At 37.8% G+C, this 20,789-nt stretch overlaps 2 protein-coding genes across 2 annotated transcripts; one reads left to right on the top strand and one right to left on the bottom strand.

The window, feature by feature from the left end:
- The first annotated feature begins 746 nt into the window (after nt 1-746).
- LOC146324847 (matrix metalloproteinase-19-like) lies at nt 747-6,883 on the top strand. Its single transcript, XM_084719952.1, has 9 exons — nt 747-936; nt 1,949-2,037; nt 2,154-2,284; nt 2,381-2,593; nt 3,161-3,406; nt 4,883-4,984; nt 5,143-5,307; nt 6,001-6,128; nt 6,219-6,883. The coding sequence occupies exons 1-9, from the start codon at nt 820-822 to the stop codon at nt 6,456-6,458; spliced, it is 1,431 nt and encodes a 476-aa protein (XP_084576078.1). The 5' UTR covers nt 747-819; the 3' UTR covers nt 6,459-6,883.
- Nucleotides 6,884-8,855: 1,972 nt separating this feature from the next.
- On the bottom strand, nt 8,856-18,370 carry LOC146324846 (transmembrane protein 198-like). Its single transcript, XM_084720459.1, has 5 exons — nt 17,802-18,370; nt 15,182-15,487; nt 10,844-11,419; nt 10,576-10,706; nt 8,856-9,528 (listed from the first exon to the last, which is right to left on the bottom strand). The coding sequence occupies exons 2-5, from the start codon at nt 15,333-15,335 to the stop codon at nt 9,379-9,381; spliced, it is 1,011 nt and encodes a 336-aa protein (XP_084576585.1). The 5' UTR covers nt 15,336-15,487; nt 17,802-18,370; the 3' UTR covers nt 8,856-9,378.
- Between the last annotated feature and the right edge of the window lie 2,419 nt (nt 18,371-20,789).

Below are 20,789 nucleotides of genomic sequence, written 5' to 3'. Positions count from 1 at the left end.
TTCAGCAGACGAATTGTAGCACTGGTTACATGGGGGCGTCATTGTTTTTCCTTGAATGGGTTTCTACATTGTGAACAATATAATTAGCTGTTGTCTCATGGAGGAGGAAGTGGTTTGTTGTTTTCCTCATCAAGCTGTAACCATGAAGTGAAGAATGTTAAGATTAATGTGGAATATTGTCTCACAGATATAAATCATAAATGAGCAACAGCAGCTGGATTTCTGGTACATCCATCACACCTTAATTAACGTCGTCTGGGAAATAATTTATGTTCAAAGTGCTCCAGTTTAATTAAATATCAAGAAGGTGGACTCTTTTTCACCACAATGACATAACTAGTTTTAAGCCAGCACCTTTAACAGATGGTGGGCAGGTCATCTCCTTTTTTTTTAACAGAGTTAATAATGAATTTATTTGCTTCCTTTGACGTAAACAGAATTACTCGGAAGTTATTCTTAAACGCTTGTAGACAAATGATTCTAAATGATGGTGTAAGAAGGCGTGAACATGCTGTTAGTGTAACTGTGAAATATGTTTTGCTTCATCACATTCCTCATAAAGGTTGTGGCTTTGAGGCACGTCCTGAACAGACACTTGATGGTATAAAAACTGAATCCCTAAACTCAGACGCCAGCTTCAGTTCTGACACAGCGAACCCAGAGGGGCCGATGCACGGAGGATGGATTTAAATGGAGGAACTGCAGCGTTCAGGCATAATTAGAAAGATCCAGAAGTGTTTTTTTTTTTTTTTAATCAGTTGAAAAGGTCAAACTTGCTGAACTTGGGAACTTTTTTTTTTTTTTAAATTTCCTCAAATAATGGAAAGAAATCCAAAGAGGAAAATGGAGCATAGGCTGGAGGTGCTGGTGCTTCTTGTTTTTCTGGCAACAGCTTCATCCGTCAGCCTGAGCAGAGAAGAATTTACAGAAGCGGTGGTAAGAAAATGCAGGAAAGTAAAGATGCTGAGAAGTTTATGCCACAAAAACTCAGATCAATTGCTGTAGTTAAACCACAACTTTGAGTCTATATCCAGTTTTAACATTGTATTGCAACTGGTTTTTTTCCTTTTACAGTTTAAAGCTGTCTAATACACTTGTGATTATGGAATATTATAAATATTATAATAGTTATGCTGCATTTTGGCCAATTTAAAATCTAGATGAAACTGTCCATATAATTTCGTTTTGTTTGAAAAAGAGGAAGATTTGTAAACTGCTACAGGTCATTGTGACAAGGCCTAATCATAATGACAATAATAATTCCTTTATTTATAAATGAATAATGAGCTCTTTTACTTTTATTGTTCACATTATCACTTTTGTCATGATACCAGTATTTTAATCTTTGATTCAGCGCTAGTATTTAACTCACCACAGCAAAAAGAAAAATTAATTAACAGTTTACATTTAATACATGAAACAGTTTACATTAAATTGATTCTTTTCTCTTTTTTTTTTATAGCTTTGGCACTTTTTTTTTTACTATAACTAACAGACATTTTATCATTTTAAACATTATTTATTTATTGGTAAAAAATGAAGATCTGTATTAACATTTTTCTCAAATAACAAAGAGAAGAAAGAAGAAAAGAAAAACAGAGGATCCAAAAGAAAATTGATGCACCATGTGCTTTCTTTCTTTCTTCCCTTCCCATAATAATGGCAATGCAAAAAGGCAAACAAACCCCTCAAAACCCCTGTATTTAAGTTGATTCTTTGCACTTAGAGTACTCTTATGTCATAAAAATGGTGCTATTAATGATCTAAATATGAAAATATTTTTGGATATAAAACAACAGTTGCAAGGCCTTTTTTTTTTGTATTTTTTTCTAATGATGTAGAGGATCTTCTCTGGAGTACAGTATGACGTTAATTCATTGATCCAGTGTCTTTGTGAGGGAAGTATCAACATTTTTGACAACCTTAAAGGTCATTTCTCTCTCTTCAGGCGTATTTAAGGAAATATGGCTATCTGCACATCCCACTGGACAGTAAAGCCCAAAACCATCCACCTGAGGAGATAGCGGAAGCCATGAGGTGACAATATTTCATCAGTTTTAACAGTTTATAAATGTAGCTTAACATGTTTCAGTCTGTTTTTACCTTTGCGGTACGAATGTTGTGATTTTTTTCGTCTTTTCTTTGTGCGTCAGAATCTTTCAGAGAGTGACAAACCTGCCGGTATCAGGGAGACTAGACTCAGCCACACTGGCGATGATGAACAAACCTCGGTGTGGTTTAGAGGATTCCTTCACTAACAGATCTCTCAAATATCGAGTCATGGGTGGGTGACTACATTCATGTTTACTGCAGTATTGTTTGATAAATGTACGTAAAACTGTCTAATAAAATGTAACTCAGATATTTATTCATTGATCAGGTTACTGGCGTAAGAAGATGCTGACCTACCGCATCTTTAACTACACTCCCGACTTGGGCCTGACAAAGACCCGTCTGGCCATCCAGAGTGCGTTTAAGTACTGGAGCGACGTGTCACCTTTAAGGTTCAAGGAGCTGCAGGGAGGAAGAGCAGACATCAAGATCTCGTTTCACAGGAAAGACAAGACGTGTCCAGTGCCCTTTGATGGACGAGGTCGGAGAATGTTTCTTAAAATAAAAACTAGTAGATTTAAAAACTTGACAATCGCTGGATGTACATTTATACACTTTACATTTATTACTCTGTTGTTTTTTGTCTTGTCTTGTCTCGTCTTGTCTTTTCCTGTTTTATCTTGTCTTGTCTTTTCATGTGTCTTGTTTTATCTTGTTTTATCTTGTCTTGTCTTGTCTTGTCTTGTCTTATGTCTTGTTTTATTTTGCCTTATCTTATCTTGTCTTATCTCATCTTGTCTTTTCTTGTCTTGTCTTGTCTTATCTCATCTTGTCTTGTCTTACCTTGCATCTTGTTTTATCTTGTCTTATCTTGTCTTGTCTTATCTCATCTTGTCTTTTATTGTCTTGTCTTATCTCGTGTCTTGTTTTATCTTATCTTGTCTGGTCTTATCTCTTGTCTTATATTGTCTTGTCTGTCCTGTCTTGTGATGGCGCCTCTGTTTTATGATGCAGTCTAAGAGCCGGGCTGTAACGCTGACACTGGAAACCATGGCTGACGTAAATGAGACGTTCAAGTGTTTGATAACGAGTCTGTCTTTATCTTCAGGTCATGTTTTAGCCCACGCTGACGCCCCTGAATCGGGCATCGTGCATTTTGACAGCGATGAAATGTGGACAGAAGGGAAGAGCACCGGCTCCAACCTGAGGATTGTTGCGGCACACGAGATCGGCCACGCTCTCGGCCTGGGACACTCACAGTACTACAATGCTCTGATGGGACCCGTGTACAATGGATACCGCTCCGACTTCAAACTGCATCCAGATGACATACAGGGGATCCAGGCTATATATGGTAAGATGAGGAAAGAGCTCTCTGAACTCCAATTCACTCGCTTAACTTGCACATAAAACTGTAAGTAACTTTGATCTGGTTCAACTTAAAAATGTGAGTTGACTGGATTTAGGTTAAGTAATCAGTTTAAAAGTCTTATTTGAGTTTGTAAAACCAATTGGTTTAACTTAAACTTGAGTGGTTGAGATATTTACTTGAACCAACAACTGTTTCCTGTTATATTTTCTCAGTTTGAAGGCTCAGTTCATCGTTTCACAGACAGAACTGACAGCTGCAGCTGCTCCTGTTGGAGCTACTTCGTTCCAGCATTGGCACAAAGACAATATATGAAACTGTTCCCAGTGAAATTATTCAGTTTTATGGGCGTAGGAACAGAACTCAATACTAAACCGTCATCATCATGGTTCACACTGTTTTAAGCATTTGAGAAAACATGACTTATCCTGAAATGTATTACAGACACACAGTGTCACACAGTTTCCATCATGTGTGTTTTCTTTAAACTGTGAAAAAGAAAGGTCACACAGTGCATGCTGGGAAATTTGCTAATATGCTGCATTCCAAAAATAAACAACATAATGACTCTCATTGTAATAATGGGCTTTTGTTATGTTATTTGAACACATTTGATTCATTCTATTGAAGATTTTTTTCTTGCAGTGCCCCCATGTCATATGAACATAAAAACACATATTTTTACAACTTTTTTTTTTTTTTTTAGCTCATTCAACTGTCAAAATACACACTAATTTCAGTGTGTGTCTTGTTAATTAATCTTGAAGTAATTAGGCTAAATAGCCTTTAGAAATTTTAGTAAAATTAACTCAAAAATTAAAATTTGTTGACTCAATCTCACAAGGGATGAGGGTTTGTGTCAAGTGAGCGTAAAGGTTTAACGTGTTTTTTTTTTAAACAGTGTGGATTAAAATGTGTCATGGGTGCATTTAGGTCTATTGTATAACACATTGTTATGGTGTTTGTGTGTCTGTGTGGGCTTTAAAGCTATAATGTGGAACATTTCCTCATTAAAATGTCTAAAACTCTAGAACTATTTATATTTTGTTGAGTTGTGTACTTAAATTATCCCAAATTCCAAATTCCAGTGTCCAAATTCTTAATTTATTCAACGTAACAGAGCAGTTCCTGCAAGCCACCTGTTGCTGTAAGTTCCAGGAAAACACAGGATACATCGAATACGTCAGAGAGTGAGGAAAAAAGTCTGTGCACGACTCAACATGATGTGAATAAGAATTAAGTACATTAACTCATCCATGAACATGACTTCTGCCTGAGCCATGTAAGACATATTTTCATCAGCTATGGTGGATGTTTAAGAATGAAGACATCAGCATTCACAACATCATCAAACTACGTATTTTGATAATGTTGTATTATGAGAGACCCCTACAGGCAGAACTTACATACTGTGCTTTTAAAAGTATAATTTACTCAATGTGAAGTGTTGTCCCTTTTCAGGAAAGCCAGCAAAGGCTCCTCCACCCAGAAACCAAAGTCCATTTGTGCCAGGAGGAGCTGTTCCAGATCCTTGCAAAGCCACTCTGGATGCAATAATGTTGGGTAAAAAACACTCTGATGCTGTCAGGCTGCTGTCAGTATACGGAAAAATGGCTCTGGATTTTTGTTTAAAAAAAAAAAAAAAGATATTCAACCAGTAATTTCCACTGGAAGATGTATCTGCATACAGCTATGTTTTCTCCTGCATTGTATCTCTGCAGGTCCTTTCCGTAAGACGTATGTCTTCAGTGGACAGTACGTGTGGACGTTGTCCAGCTCTGGCTACAACACCCCCGTCCTGATCTCTGCACTCTGGAAGGAGCTGCCAGGGAGCCTCAATGCAGCTGTTCACTCTCAGAGGACTGGAAAATCCTATTTTCTGAAAGGTGGATTCATGTCATGATTCTTGTACAGTTCTCACAAGGATATAATGTCCCATACGCTTAAATATATGTAAGTTTTAATAAATGTTTATATCTCTTATCTGAATTGTATAAGTCACTTCAATGTTGAAGTACTGTATTTTTTGAAAATGTTGTCTGTGCTTTTCTCAAGTGAAAATTGTGGGGGTTTTTTCAGTTGTATATACATGGGTAGTTTAAATTGGTATGAAACAACTAGAAAAATAATTAAATATGACAAAATAATTTTGTGGGCCGGATTATAGTAGATTTTGGACATCATGCTGCAGGCTGGAAAGCTGAGGAGCAGGGACCAGGAATTGCCTTCAGTTTAAGACCACTGATATAAGTAATATGTATCAAACCAGATACAGGATCTGTAGTAAATTTGTGTCATATGAAACTGATAATTACTATACATGATAGTGAATCCACATACGTAGGAGATATCCTGAGTAGATATGTCTAATATCAACATTTTATGAGTTGGGCAACCATTGGGGAAACTCAAATCTTGCAAGTATTGTACAAAAGCTTTAGAAGACATATAAGATGTATATGAGACATACAGATACATACACACACACAGACATAAAAAAAAACAATAAAAGTTTTAAGCTTAAAGTTTAAAAATACTTTTCTTCTTTGTCTTCTTCTTTTCCACATGTCCATTCACAGGGGACAAAGTGTGGAGATACACCAACTTCAGACTCGACCACGGCTTCCCCAGACGCTTGTCCAATATCCCTGCAAATATTGACTCAGCCTTGTACTTCGATAAGAACAAAAAGCTTATCTTTTTCAAAGTAAGTGGAAAAAGATAATGTTTGCTCAGAGATGTGTTTTTGGCTGACTATCTCTGTTGTTTTCAGGAAATAATTCACTTGTTATTTCAGGGTTCTGGATACTGGCAGTGGGATGAAATTGGCCCGACGGACTTCAAGTCTTATCCCAGACCCGCCGAGCAGCTCATCCGCGGGTTGCCCAGCAACACTGACGCCGCGCTGACCTGGACAAACGGTCATATATATGTGTTTAAAGGCTCGCAGTACTGGCGTGTAAACCAGCAGCACCAGGCCGTGGAGAAGGCCTACCCTCTGAGCACGGCCGCACACTGGATGCACTGTGACGACTGAGCCAGCAGAGGCCACCAGGGATTCAACACAGACCTGATCCTGCACAAAGAGTCAGTGTAATAACAGAGGGAGAAGCTTATTTATCTGGACCCTAGACATTTTTCTTTTTTTTTTTGTGTCAATATGATATTATTATTTAAAAAATAGCTATTAACATAAATGCAATGTAATAAGACAAACTTTGTGGTGTGTGACTCTGTAATATTAGATGTTGTTATCCACTGATAAGGTATTAACAGTATGGAATAACTCTAATAATCTTAACTGCATCAACAGGAGTTTTTCAGTGCATTTTACATTTTGACTTGTCATAGAAGGAAAAACATTTCGGAGTCAAAGGAGTGCCATGAAAAATAATAAATCTGTAAAAGAATAAAAAAAATCAGTGTGGAAATATAAAGAGGAATAAATAAGATAATACATAAAGGTGGAAATATAAAGCCAAAAAAAATCTAAAAGAATCATTTTATTTAATTTTTCACATTGATTTTTTCATATATATTTAAAAAATCTATTTGTTTTTGTATATTACTCAATGTCTTTTGTATATATTTTTTTAAAATGTCATTTATTTATTTTTTATCCCTTCATTTTTCTTTATTCTTTTCCCTATTGCCTTTGATATTCCTTGAAGAACCAATATGTCAGTCAACAGTAGTCAGTTCCTGCACGTGTAAATCCTAAAGCAGGATTCAGTGTGGAAAAAACAAAAGTAAAAGGAGAATATAGAAAAATAAAGAGGTAAAAATAAATGAATTACATTATATATATGTATATATATACATATGTACAGAATGCAGAAAGAGATATAGTTGTGTATATGCAAAAATAAATAAAAATATTTTTAAACACATAAATAAATATAAACAGAAATAAATGACCAATTTAGTGTGAAAATAAATAAAAATGATTAAAAAAAAATCAATCTTTAATATTTTGTTATTTGTTTTGCTTCACTCTTTTATGTATCCTTTAACATATTTATTCTTTTTCATGGCACTCCAATCACAGCACAGGCGTCAGGCTCTGTTATAACTGTCCCAGTATGTCATGACAGTGTGACACTGAACCAGGACCCTGAAACTGAAGCAGCTACAAGGAATTTAATTATTAAATATTATTATTTACACCTTCCTACTGTGACTTGTCAAAACATCCTTTGTGAAAAGGTCCTTTTTCTACACCTTTGACTCACCCACACACACACGTTTACAGCTATTTCTCGAAGTTAGACCTCCTCTTGTTTACAGACTTCATGTCATTAACATCTGACTCAGTCTCCTGTTAGCTGCACCTGCTAAGTGTGGAACAACTCATCTTTTTTTTAAATTGAAACATACTCTAAAAGCTTTCACGACTGTCAAATCTTGAATAAATATAGGCTCCTGAGCTTGTAAATGTTATATATTCATCTTTGTCTTTTTATGAGAATTTTGCATATTTGACAACATTACATGTACAGAGGAAAAAACAGTTGGGATACCAGTCAAAAGATGCTGTTTTATAGAAAATCATTACTGGTTCACTTCAGATAAGCTGCAGCTTGTTAATAATCGAACATTGTGAATATTATGTCTTGATCAGTTCTTTGCAATTCTTCCCCTGAATTGTTCTTTCTTTTTCTTTACATCCTCATTTCATATGGATTTTAGATAACTGTCATGTGTTATACGTATTGACGGATGTGTACAGTGTACTAATATGTATATTTACTATACATGTTTTACTAAACATGTTTAAATTTTTTTTTTCTTTAACATCTGGCCAGAGACAACAGATGGCAATTAACTAAGGCAATTCCCTTTCAAAGAAACTAATCAAAGCAAATCAATAAATTAGTTTGTGGTTTTCAGTGGCCTCCAGCAGGCGTCTAATCAGCAAGAAGTGAAAACACCTGTGTGTGTGTGTGTGTGTGTGTGTGTGTGTGTGTGTGTGTGTGTGTGTGTGCAGGACCTTCAGAGGATGTTTGCACTTTAAAATGAGACAGATGAAATAACACACTGTCTTAGAAATTAAAAGTTGAATTCATAAACAATAAAACTCAGCATTGATCAGTTCAGTACACTAACTCGGTCTGGTACGACGGCTGATGTTGTACTCGGGGTTGGGAAGTAACAGACTGCGTGTAATCAGGATACAGTAACTATAATCAGCCCAGATTACATTTGAAAAATGTGACACGTGTCCCATGCATCATCCTGTCAGGATTTATTTCACAGTAATGACCTGCTCCCTGCACATTATCCCGTACTTATCACGTGTCACATGTTACATTTGGTTTGACCACTCTGGGCTACTGTAGAAATATGGCAGACTCCAAGGCCTCTGCAGATACCAACGGCTTATTCTAAAGTAACATAAACACAATGATTCTGTGATCACACACAAATGACATACTTATGAATATTATATAATCCATTTTTGGTATATTCTGTAATTATGAATCTTACACACTGGACATTTAATGGACAAAAACAGTTGTTCTATTCCTTGTAAATCAGCGATTTATTGGTTTATTGTCCATCATTTTTCTGATGTATATCCCTGATCTAAGTGCATATGTTGCAAGGAATTAATTGTTTACAACAGTGATACTTGAACTTCAACACAATTACAACCCAAACTGATCTAGACACTCTCTGGAACATGGTATTTGGAGAATAAAAGTTGTGTGAATCAAAACAGGTCAACTGTGAAACACAAAGCGTCTGTGATGCGATGATCGTCAGTCTGATGACCGTTGTTTTATTCTGTGCTGTCATCATTCAGAGGATGATCTCCAAGCGTCTCGAACCTGATGGTTATCTGACAAAGCCGGTTGAAGCGGACTCACGCCAGCAGTCAAAATGGCTGAGTCGTTTCCATTCAAAGGGATGTTCAATGATCAGCGTAGCAGTTATTTTGACGCCGTGCGTTCCCCTCAGACTGTAAAGACCGGGGAGGCAGCAGTCAGAGGCACCATGGAGCCCGTCTCAAAGTCAAAGTCAATTAGAGTGTGTGTGATGGTGCTGACGCTGCTGCTGGAGGAGCCTGTTCCCATCTGGCGCTCCTGAAGGCTCTGGAGATAACTCTGAGAACAGGAGGATAAGACACGTCGTTACTGCACTGACTATCCGCTGTCATTTTATAGAATCACACATCATGAGGCTACTTGCTTATAATGCATCATAATCTGCTTACAGCACTGCATATTTATAGTTATAAGCACTCATAAGTATTCATACTGCTTTATTAACAATGACCTTAACACATTACAGAGAATTTTATAATGACTTACAAGGTCAAGTAGCATAATTGTTGGTCACTCGCTGATATTATAATAATATTTTGCATTAACCCCAGCATTTAAAGTTGGGTTAAGCAGTTTGTTCTTGGCGTCACTGGGCAAAAGTTCTATAATAACCTTTCAGTGTAATGTAATTCAAGTGGTCTGAGAGAAAACTAGACTTGCCGTCCTCCTGTTGGCTCTGTTTTTGGGCTCTATAATATCTATTCCTAGAAGACTTTGGCCAATCACAGGTCAGTAAGATGGCCGATTGTTCAGTCTCATTCCCAAAATGTCATATTTCATGACCAAGGAATAAAAAAATTTCAGTCAACATCATCCTTCTCCAGAGCGCACCTTTAAAGAGTGGTTGAATGCAAATAAAAGACTGATAACAGGATTAATTAATTAGGTTATCTTCATTGTCCCCTCAGGGAAATCTGCTCTGCAGCAAGAGTTTACATTAAAACACACTGTCAACAACAGCAACAACAATAAACACAAAACACGAGATAAAAAAACATACTAGTTCAAGGGATTATAATGCATTATAAATGTATTACAACTTGCAAAAAAGGTCAGCGTGTGACCAGCAATTGATGAACTATTGTGAAACTAGAATATATAATATATATGAATTATAGAATGCTTATGATTATTTTTTTTATAAAATTTTGTGAATACTGCTCATAAATATAATTATACAGTGCTATGAGCAGGTTATAACAGTGTTTTTATCACAGACATGGGCATCAGAGAAAGTCTCATTGTCTAAACCTCATGCTGGATGATAATTTTTTCAGCTTCTAAAAGGCTGACACGCCAGAAAAAGTTTTAATTTGAGGTACTAACTGGTGCCAGGACGTCTCCAGCGTAGCGTTTCAGGGGTGGAGGCCTGCGCCGCCGACGGTGTGTTTGAGGTCTTCTCCTCGGCTCTCTGTATTTGTGCATCTTGACATGTTTCTTCTGTTTTTTGTGTGCAGCTGGGATGGAAAAGAAAAGAAATCCTGAGTATATATCATCACAGAAGGAGGTTTTGAGCTCTGGAGGGGTGTTTGTTTTACCATGATAACAGCCTGAGTTTGAATGCATCGCTGAGTACAGCCTGAATTAAACTCACCTTCTCTGTGTGATACTCCTTTGGCAGTAAACCTCCACTGCACCAACACACCTATCAGACTCATAACAGGCCATATCCCAGTGATGGCCCAGTTAAACCAGCAGAATGGACGTGGGGCCACTTGACAAAGCATGTCATACACCTGATCTGGCAGCACAAACTTCCCCAGCAGATAGTCCACACACAGCATCACAGTGGCTGCTCCAAACACAGATGTGTAGATGACAGTGAACAGTTTCTGCCACTGAAGTGTGAAGACGGCCGTGACAATACTGGCAGCCAGGACGGCACTGAGAGGCACCCACACTGGAGTAAGGCTCTGAAACTGTCCAATAACCACCAGGATGGCGAGGGACAGCAGGGTGCCCAGCTGCAGGCCGCTGAGGAGGAGTCCCATCGTGGACACCAGCATCGTCATCAACCCACAGAGGACACCCACGCCCAGGCCGATCCCCGCTTTTGTCTCTGTCCCCAGCTGAGTGTTTAACGTGGGCTCCTTGTGGTACAACAGGAGAACAGCTGCTGTGCTGTACATGAAGCCAGAGAAGAACATGACCACCTTGAAGCAGCGGTATCCTGAAACGTGGAATAATAACAGGGTTAGACTAGAATGAGGAGGATTTGTCCAGGCTGTTCCTGAACGCACCACAAGACAGTTCATTGTTGAGTCTCATTCAAAGGACATCAGGACATTTTTTGTCCCAAGCACAGCAAAATAACGAGAAAATAAGAAAATATAGGCAGTGGACACCACAAATTCGCAAAAAAGATGTGAAAAAATGAATCTAGAGCCCGTGTTTCATATGGCAATCTTCATTCTAAGTTACAGAAACACAGTGATTCTTATTTTCAGATGATTGTTTACACTAATCAAAACATACTTATGAACATTTTTTATCCATTCCTGCCATTTTCTGCCATTAAATTCCAGCTAATCTTACACACTGGACCTTTACTGTACCATCTATCCATGTATGCAAATCCAATTTTAATTCAAAATACTGAAAAAGTACAAAATACAATCACATGCTCAGCCCTCAGAATAAAACCACTGCAGATTAACACACAAGTTCCGGTGCTTATTAAAAAACACACAGATCACTGAATCATTGCACGTTGTTTTCAAGCATTTCTTTTTTATTTTAACTACAGTACACTTGTGGGCAGCTTTGATAATAATAGCAACATAATTGCTGACTATTTGAACGCACAATGTGCTGAGTGGGGGTTACAATAGTGTTAATTGTAGTTTAATGTTAAATGCTTTCCAGCATTACATTATTACTGTATTTTACTTTATAATTAAACTCATAAGTGATGACTAACTCAAAGAACCACCTTTCAGCTGTTTATGGTGTTTTTATTTGTCACGCTGTGAATGTGATGTCTTTATTGTTTGTTGTCTGCATGAGCTGATATGGTAGAAAATTAGTTTCCCTACAGGGGATTAATAAAGCTGTCTTATCTAATATAATCTCGTTTAAAATGCCAGTTTTGTTGTTTTGACTTGAACTTTGTCGTCGATACAGAAAAAGGAAACTTATCACAATCATCCGTCAAACTCTAGATGACATCATCTATATTTAAAGCATATTCTCTGAATAAAATGATGTATTCCAAGGTCAATACTATGGTTTCACTGGCTTCTTGACTTCAGCCTTTCTGGGTCACATTTCTGACATACATTTTATAAGTAAATTTGTTCCAGAGTTCATGTCCAGCTCCGACAGCTGTCATTAACAGCTTTTATGCGAGTGACATCAGAGCTCACTATCTTCATCTTTTTGGTCGCAATAGAAAAGAAAATACAACTCTGAAACTGCACTTTCTCATGAAATGATTAATCATTTACATTCATAAGATTCCTTACAGGAAATGCTAACAGTCTGTGTGTGAGAGTTACTGGGAACACAGACTTTGGCAGCACATGTGTTTGCATAGTGTCACATGTTTTAGGTCCATAGGACACATTGTTCCTACTCACACTCACAGCATGTGTTTGTTGGATTTTTGTCCACATATTTCATCAGTGAAAACAGAGACAGAAATAAAAGCGATGTTGGACTCTTTATATTGCTTTTTGGTGGTAAATCTCCCTCACAGCATTTAATGCAACATGCAGCTTTGCAAACTGGTGCTACCTGCAAGGTAGAAGATGTTTATGAAAATACAGCAGCCTCACTGTCAGAGCTCAACAAGTGAGACGTCAGACAGCAACAGGTGGCACTTCATTAACGCTGCCTGTGTCAAATTTAGGAACAGGACGACTCAATTTAGGGTTCATTTCGACCAAACAAGAGTTGATGATTGTTGCAGCAGTGCAAAGACAAACCAATATGGTTGTAGTGAGTTTTATTTAGTCTCTGTATATGTAAAGAGTTTGAATGAACCACGTTTTATAATGATAAAATTACTGTTTCTGTAAACAGAGTCTGGTGTTTTGACAAGAACGTTAAATTGCATTAAATTGTTCCTGGTAACAGTACACTTTAATAAAATGGTGTGTCGGGATCTTTTCCGTAATGTTGTCAGACACCTCTGCCACCCAAAGAGGTAGCTGGCTCACAAATCAGATGCAGAATAAATGTTTAGTTACAGCGTTACAAAAGCTTTTTGTTTGAAGCTTAGGCTGCTGTAGTCTAATAATAATAATTGTTCATTCATTCAAGTAGACATTGACCTGTGACCCCAGAGAGCATCATGGGAGATGAGCGATGTAGTAAACAGCAGGCTCATTCGAGATGAGCCAGGCCCATGCAGAATCGATCACTGGCAATCACCGCACAATGCATGCAAGTCAGATTTGTGTCTGACTTGATTGTGACTTGCTGTGACGTAATGCACAGGCGGGCAACAATAATCTCACAAGACTGAGGTGGCCACAGTTTTTAGAGCCAGGCGCCGCAGTTGCTCTCGCCTGGCTGTTGCTCTCGCCTGGCTGTTGCCTGATTGTTTTGACAACAAATCCCACATGTTGCAGAAAATCTGAATTTTATGTGTATTTGTATTACTGGATATATTAGATAATGGGTATAATGGGACAGTAGGGGGGATCTCTCTCCTTCAGCTTCATCAGTGATCAAGAATGCATGCGTCATTTCTTCAGTTATAACTATCTGGACTATACATAGCCAACAGGTGGATCTAACAGGATGTAAATGTTTCTGTCATTTCCTTTATATTCTCTGTAGCCTGCTAGAAACTGTTCGATTTGACTGTAGCGTTTCTGTCACCACCTCCTGCTGCGGCTGCCTGCCCTCGTCTACTCTCCAGGCACAGTTCATTTTGAATCAGCCAAACGCAACTCCTGCAGCTAATGCTAGAATACTTCAAAGACCATGGCCTCTCCTTCTAAAGGAAACTTACAGAGACTTTGAAGTCTAATGAAATAACTGAATCATTTAAGCCTGAGTCATGCTGTCTCGCCCTTTAAGCTGTCAGCTTGCACAGTTAGTCTGTGCCACAAGAAAGTTTAATGTAAAAGTCATTTTTGGGGAAAACTGTGTGGATTCTTGTCTATTGTAGGCTCATTTTGTTTTATTTAATAAGCCTAGGCACTGGGCAATGACTATAACGCTGTGCACACTGTTTTACAAGTCTATATGGAGAATATTGTGTGGTTTTGTGAAGGTGCACATCAGTCTAACCTTCTCCATGTTGTAGAGAAAATTAGATGTGGCACACGTAGTTTTCCCCGATGCACACCCACTTTTTCTTTTTTCTGGCTGCACAAGTGCTTAGAATAACAATTTGAAGCTGTCAAACAAGCTCTTTTAGTGGACGTACTTTGACAGTGCACAATTGGCCATAAGGATGTATTGCAGCCTGATTCACAGCTGATTGTTGCAGCAGCCTTGTGCAATACTGGGCCAATGTCAAAAAAAGGTTGTCCCCATTTGTCATTCAGACACGAAACAGGTTCTGTGATGAAAAATACCGAAGTTAGTCTTTTCTTTTGTGACTTTCTGAAATGATTATTGTTTAATCTCTGTAGAAATTGTTCGTGAAAATACGGCATCGCTGTCAGAACCCACATGAGCTTTTGTCAGGTTTAACAACAGGTGAAATAACTGAGACGTCAGACAGTTCAACAGGTGGCACTTCATTAATGCTTCCTGTGTCAAATTCAGACGCAGGACTTCCCATCTGCCTCCTCCAGCTTTGTGCTCATCCACCCTAAACCCCTGGCAGCCTGCAGACACCTGCCACTGCGGGTTTAAGCCATCAGGTGAGCTCATGAAACATTTAGAGTATGAAGACACCAACAGCAGGGATATGTTAAAATACCTGTACCATAACTTTATATTTAATATTATCTCTGGTGTCACGAATACATACCTAATAAGCAGTAGATGAGGCCGAATGAGAAGCAAGCAGAGCAGACAATAGTTGGGATGACTTCATACTTGATATTAATCTCAGGCGTACATATGTCCACCTCAGCTAAACCAGTTCCTGGCTCCTCAGTAACATACAGAGAAGTGACTGCCATCTTGGAAGATTATTACTTCTGCTGCTGTGTAGTTTGTCTGGATCCGCTTTGCTCATTGAAGGGGGGAAACCAGAGCGTCCTGCATGTGGCGTTCAGGGAAAGAGGAAGCTCCTGAACGAAGAACTTGTACTGAACCGTTTCCTGTTGTGCACCTGCGAAAAGAGGAGAGTGTTTTCAGCTGTGGTGGCAACATAAAGTCAACCCTGGCTTTTTTTTTTTTTCCTGGCAGCTAACATGAGAGTATTAATCATCAAGTGTTATGAACATCCTGGAAAGCAACCCTGCAAAACATTTCTTTAATTCCATGTGAGACATGATTATGCTTTCAGACGCTGTTATTAGAGCCCAACTAATATTACCAGTGGAAATGGGCCTGTCACAGATATATTAGTATTGGCATAGTTTTCCGAGATACAAAAACTTTTTTAGAGATGATATAATTCAGAAAAAATGCTTGAGGTGATTTAGATTTAGCACAATCAGGAACAGAAGCTACACCTCTTGGTTTACAAGTTGCCCCTTAATGAACAGCAGTATTAAAATAGTCAGCAATGAACTAGTGATGATGTTAGCTATTTATTTTATTTTCATTTATTCTTTACTTTCTTTAGTAGCCCTATAAGTTATTTGTTTGAGACAGCACCTGTATTGGTGCACAATCCACATAGAAATTGTTTAAAAATTCACTAAATCAGATGTCTTATCAGTAATCTGTGAATTCTTCCCCAGTATAATTGGTACTGTCAGTGGTCTTGACAATCCCATACTGGTCGGGCTCTAGTTGTTATTTAAGTGTAATACGAGAGGATGTGATTCTTTCCTATGTGCAAAAGAAACCGGGGTTCCCCTACGAGTTTATGGTCTCTCTTTCCTGGTTCTTTTGTTCAAGAACAGGATACAGATGAGGAAATGACCTGGTGGCTCATTGCCATCGTCATACAGGCTCATTGTCCTGAGCATGTGGTTAGATGCTCTGTTTACCGAACAATACAACAAAAACAGCTCACCAATAATACATGATATTCTAACACCAAATGAAGACAGTAAGTGGTGGAAAAGCATGCAAATCTTTTACTTAAGTAAAAGTATATTCAACTCAGGGAAATATGAATGTTTACCATAATGTGCAATATTTTCACTCTGGTGCAATATTATTTAATAACAAACTGTACAATATCTACATTTTAAAACATCATCTTCTTCCTGTTTATATATTGTTTTATTATTGTCTTATTTAATCTTGTTTATATCTCATTCATATCCTGTTTACACCTTGTTTATATCTTGTTTACTCATACATCTTGTTGTCTACTTTTCACTAATATTTTGCTTCTTTTAAAATTGTTGCTTCTGTTTTTATGTGACCCTCTTTTGCTGCTGTAACAATGCAAAATTCCCCGCTGTAGGATTAATAAAAGATTATCTCATTTTATAATGTAGATTGGATTATAATTATTGATGATGCATTTTATTATGTTATAGCTGGAGGTAATCTTAATTACTTTATATGCTGTTAGGTAGCTTGTGGAGATTCCCTGTGGATCAGTGAAGTCTTATCTTGATTTATTTTAACCAATAATACATCATAATTTATTTGTCAGTTATATGATATCATATCATATTGATGTGAATCTGAAATTAACCAGTAACATTATGAAGTAAATGTAGCAGTGGAGCAAAAGTTTGTCTCTTGTAGTGGAATACAGGTATAAAGTAGCAGAAAATGAAGGTACGTAAATTTGAAGCACCTCAAAATTGTTCAATACAAGTATTTAAGTAAATGTACATAATTATTTACTGGTTACAGCTTTGCATCTCTTATGAACTGAAATAAATCAATATAAATAATTAATTTTTTAACTCAAGCAGACTGTAAATCTAACTGTAAAGGCCTCAGTCGTGTTTACATGTTTACATGTTCCTCATGTTGGCTCTGAGTGCAGCTGTCTAGCTACACTGTGTGTTACTGTGAGGACCTTATAAGCCGTTCAGGCAGATCTCACGGTCAGCAAATGGAATTAGAGGAGCTTTAGCAGGTGAGCGATCCTCATGTCTGCTCGTGTCCTCTTGTAAAGGTGATTGTTCAACACAAAAACACTTACACTTTCTAACAGGTGCCCCCTGTTAAAATGAAAATTAAAGCTCCACGGAGGATGAAAAGCTTTTGAAATAACTCCAGTTTTATTGTTTTGATATTTTTTTTCCTGAAATTTTACTTCATGAAAAGTTATTTCTGTAACTTCTGCAATAACTGACAGTATCATCATCAGGATCAGAATCAGGTTTATTGCCAAGTAGGTTTTCACATATGAGGAATTTCATCTTGGTATTTTTGTGCATAAGAATAAACATAGTAAGTAGAAAAATATCACCTACAGGATAAAAGATATATATCATCGATATATAACTGATAAATCTCTGACAAATTAAAGCATAAAATGAAAAAGTAATATTTTAGTGGCCTACCTGGAATGATGCATATCTTCACAGAATAAAGGTGAGCCTTAACAGAAACAAAAAAAAGTATCTTCAGTTGTAGTTTGTCAGATTCCAGTGAACTCAGCACAGAGCGAGCTGTCAGGAGTTTGTCAGGCGTCTGTGTGACCGTGTGTTTCCCTCTGTGAGACTCAGCGTCCGACCCGTGCTCATGTGAACAGCTGACGCCTGACTGAGAGGGAGACCATCTGCTGCCAAGTCCAAGGCCGAGCCAGCTGAGAGCTCAGCTCTCGCTACCCATGATCCTACTGGAGCCTCGACTCTCTGTCATCATCACTTCAGAGATTTATTTCACTCAATGTGCCACCTTTAATTAAGGTTAAAGTGGAGGACCCTGTAACCCCTACAGTTAAATGTCTCTTATTTTGAAACTTTCCTAAAAAGTCTTGTCTTGTTTAAAACTATGTACGTGGTCACATCATGTGGAGTAAAAACTGATGTTTAATATCTAGAAATACTCACAGAGGATTAGATCTAGGAGTCCTTCTAAAAGGCACTAAAAGTTCCCAGGTTTCCTCTTACAAGCTATTCACACATCTGCTGAGAGCAACTCTTAGAGAGGAACAAAGAAAACTCATCAGGAAAGAGAAGTGGAGGTGTTGACCCTGCTGCGATGGATGACATCATGTTTCATGAGTGAACTTCCTTGTTATGTCCACAGTGACTGAGGTCTGACAGATGACATATATAGATATTCATCAATACATAGGAGGGTGGGGAACAAATGAAATTAGTGGATCTCAATAAAACAACCCTTATTTTTAGTAGTTTCTCCTAACTCTGCCAGTTAACAGTTACTTTTAGCCAGGGACTACTCAGATTACTGTAATTACATAGTTTTTTGGGGGGTACTTGTGCTTTTATACATAGATTTCCAAGTCTGTACTTTAACTTGTACTTTAGTATGCATTACTCTATGTAAACTAGTTACTTTTAAAATCATAACTGAGTACTGAGTACAATTTGAATTAATAAAAGCCAATGGGGGTATCTGATCTCAAACAAGCCACTAAAAACCAATTAAAAATGTATTAATTGATACTTAATCAGTAATCTAGAAATGGCAGTAACTGCACCTCATCTGACATTGGTTTGTCTGGCGGAGCCATTTGTTAAATAAAGAAACTTCCCACATTAATGAGCGTATTTCTGTCATCTATCATGTAGATACACCTGCTGTATTTCACCATCTGACTAATGTTTGTTGAGATGTAAGCTAGCTTTGGCCTCAGTCTTTTAGCATTAACATTACATCGTGTAGGCAGCTACATGCACACTTTCACAGGGTTCCTGTTTTAAAACGTGTCAGATGGAAACATTAAAACGTTGGCCGGAGACTTCTCAGCCGACTCAAGGAGTTAGCATTAGTTTAAATGAGTCGCTACACACATGAAATCTGCTTGTGAGTCATTTTAGCCGTAAAGATCCACCTTCGTCAGCTTGAAATGAGAAGCTACTTTTGTTTACATGATTAAGAAATCAACGACCTCGTGTTTCAACAATTACTCCCAATTTCAATGTTAAATCTACCACCATTATCACTGTAAAACTGAATAAATGCAATGCAAGGACGGAGAGTTTGGCAGACGTAGGAACAGTAACTAAGGAGGGCGGGGCTTAGCAGTTGAGTTCAGATTTTCAGCACTTTTTCCACCGCCGCTTTTAGCTGTAGTATGTTTCGTGACTGGTAGCGCTCATGTTTATCAGTCTGACTGCTCTTACGTAGTTGTACCAAAGAGAGTTCAGAGGCAAAACATGTTTTCTTATGACTCACTGCTGCTTTATATAGACAGAGACTTAATTAACCATTTCCTGTGGGGAAACTATAACACCAAATTTATTCAGACAAACAGGGTGACACACTGGATGATGATCTTTTATTTATTCCTTTATAGTTTTCCCTTATAATCACATGTACTTACAGTAAGATTAAGTTGTAAGTCAACGGTAGCCGAGAGGATATTACAGTTTTAAGCAGCAAGCTAAACTCTTATTTATAGACACCTCATTGATATTAAACTGTAAGTCTCCTGCTGTGGTCTGGAGTTCAGGAGTTTATGAGCAGAGTCATACACTACATGTGTTTTCATCAAAGCATGAAGGCTGAATAATGGCACAAACATAACAGCGAATGTCAGGGGGGAAGGAGCAGATTAATAATGACAGCAGAGATCGTCATAACTGCAGGGAGACCGAGCTGCAATAAGGTCGACACGGCCAGTGAAATGGAGCTGTCAGGTTGAATTAAGTTCCTTTTGTGAGAAGCGTAATAAAGACAGTAGCTTGTAGGCCTTGCGTCAGTCAAACATGTCTTGATATTGTCTGCTTCAGTGGATCAAAGCAGAGCGTGCTTTTTAAAAGTCGAGATATCAACTTTGTGAGAAAAGGTGGAGGGATTATTTAATTTATTTTTATTTTAGTCATGCTGGTGGCTGCAGAGATGCCAATATTTTTCTGTCAGTCAGTTCACCACTTTGGTTGAGACCGAAATAAAACATTGCATCACTATTTTATTGGCAGCCGTGACATTCTGACATTCATGCTCCCCAGACAATGAACCCTACTGACCCCTTTGACCTTTTCTCTGGTGGCACCATGACAACGACATTTTTGATTTTCAGTGAATGTCTCACCAACTTCTGTGATGAATTTTGGTACATTAATGTCACCCACAGGACAAATTGTGATGATGTTAGTGATGTGTGAACAGAAAAATAAGGCAATCTACTGAATTCATGCTCACAAAAAGTAAATCTCATCTTATGTTAACTGGTAAAATGCAAGCGTGAAACATCTGTGACATCATCCATTTGGTTTGTGGATGAGTTTTTATGCCTTTGTGCTGTCTGTCCATTCTTATGAATGTGATATCTCATTTTTATGTACTAATTAATGTACAGTATAATCACCTGAAAATACGTTTTAAGATCTGTCGTGTTTTTGTTACCCTAGAATGAG

Source organism: Lutjanus erythropterus, chromosome 6 (genome assembly GCF_056507025.1).
Source record: "Lutjanus erythropterus isolate fLutEry1 chromosome 6, fLutEry1.hap2, whole genome shotgun sequence".
Lineage (NCBI taxonomy): Eukaryota > Metazoa > Chordata > Actinopteri > Lutjaniformes > Lutjanidae > Lutjanus > Lutjanus erythropterus.
The sequence above is the reverse complement of the archived record's forward strand: the minus strand, read 5'-3'. Positions and strand labels throughout refer to the sequence as shown.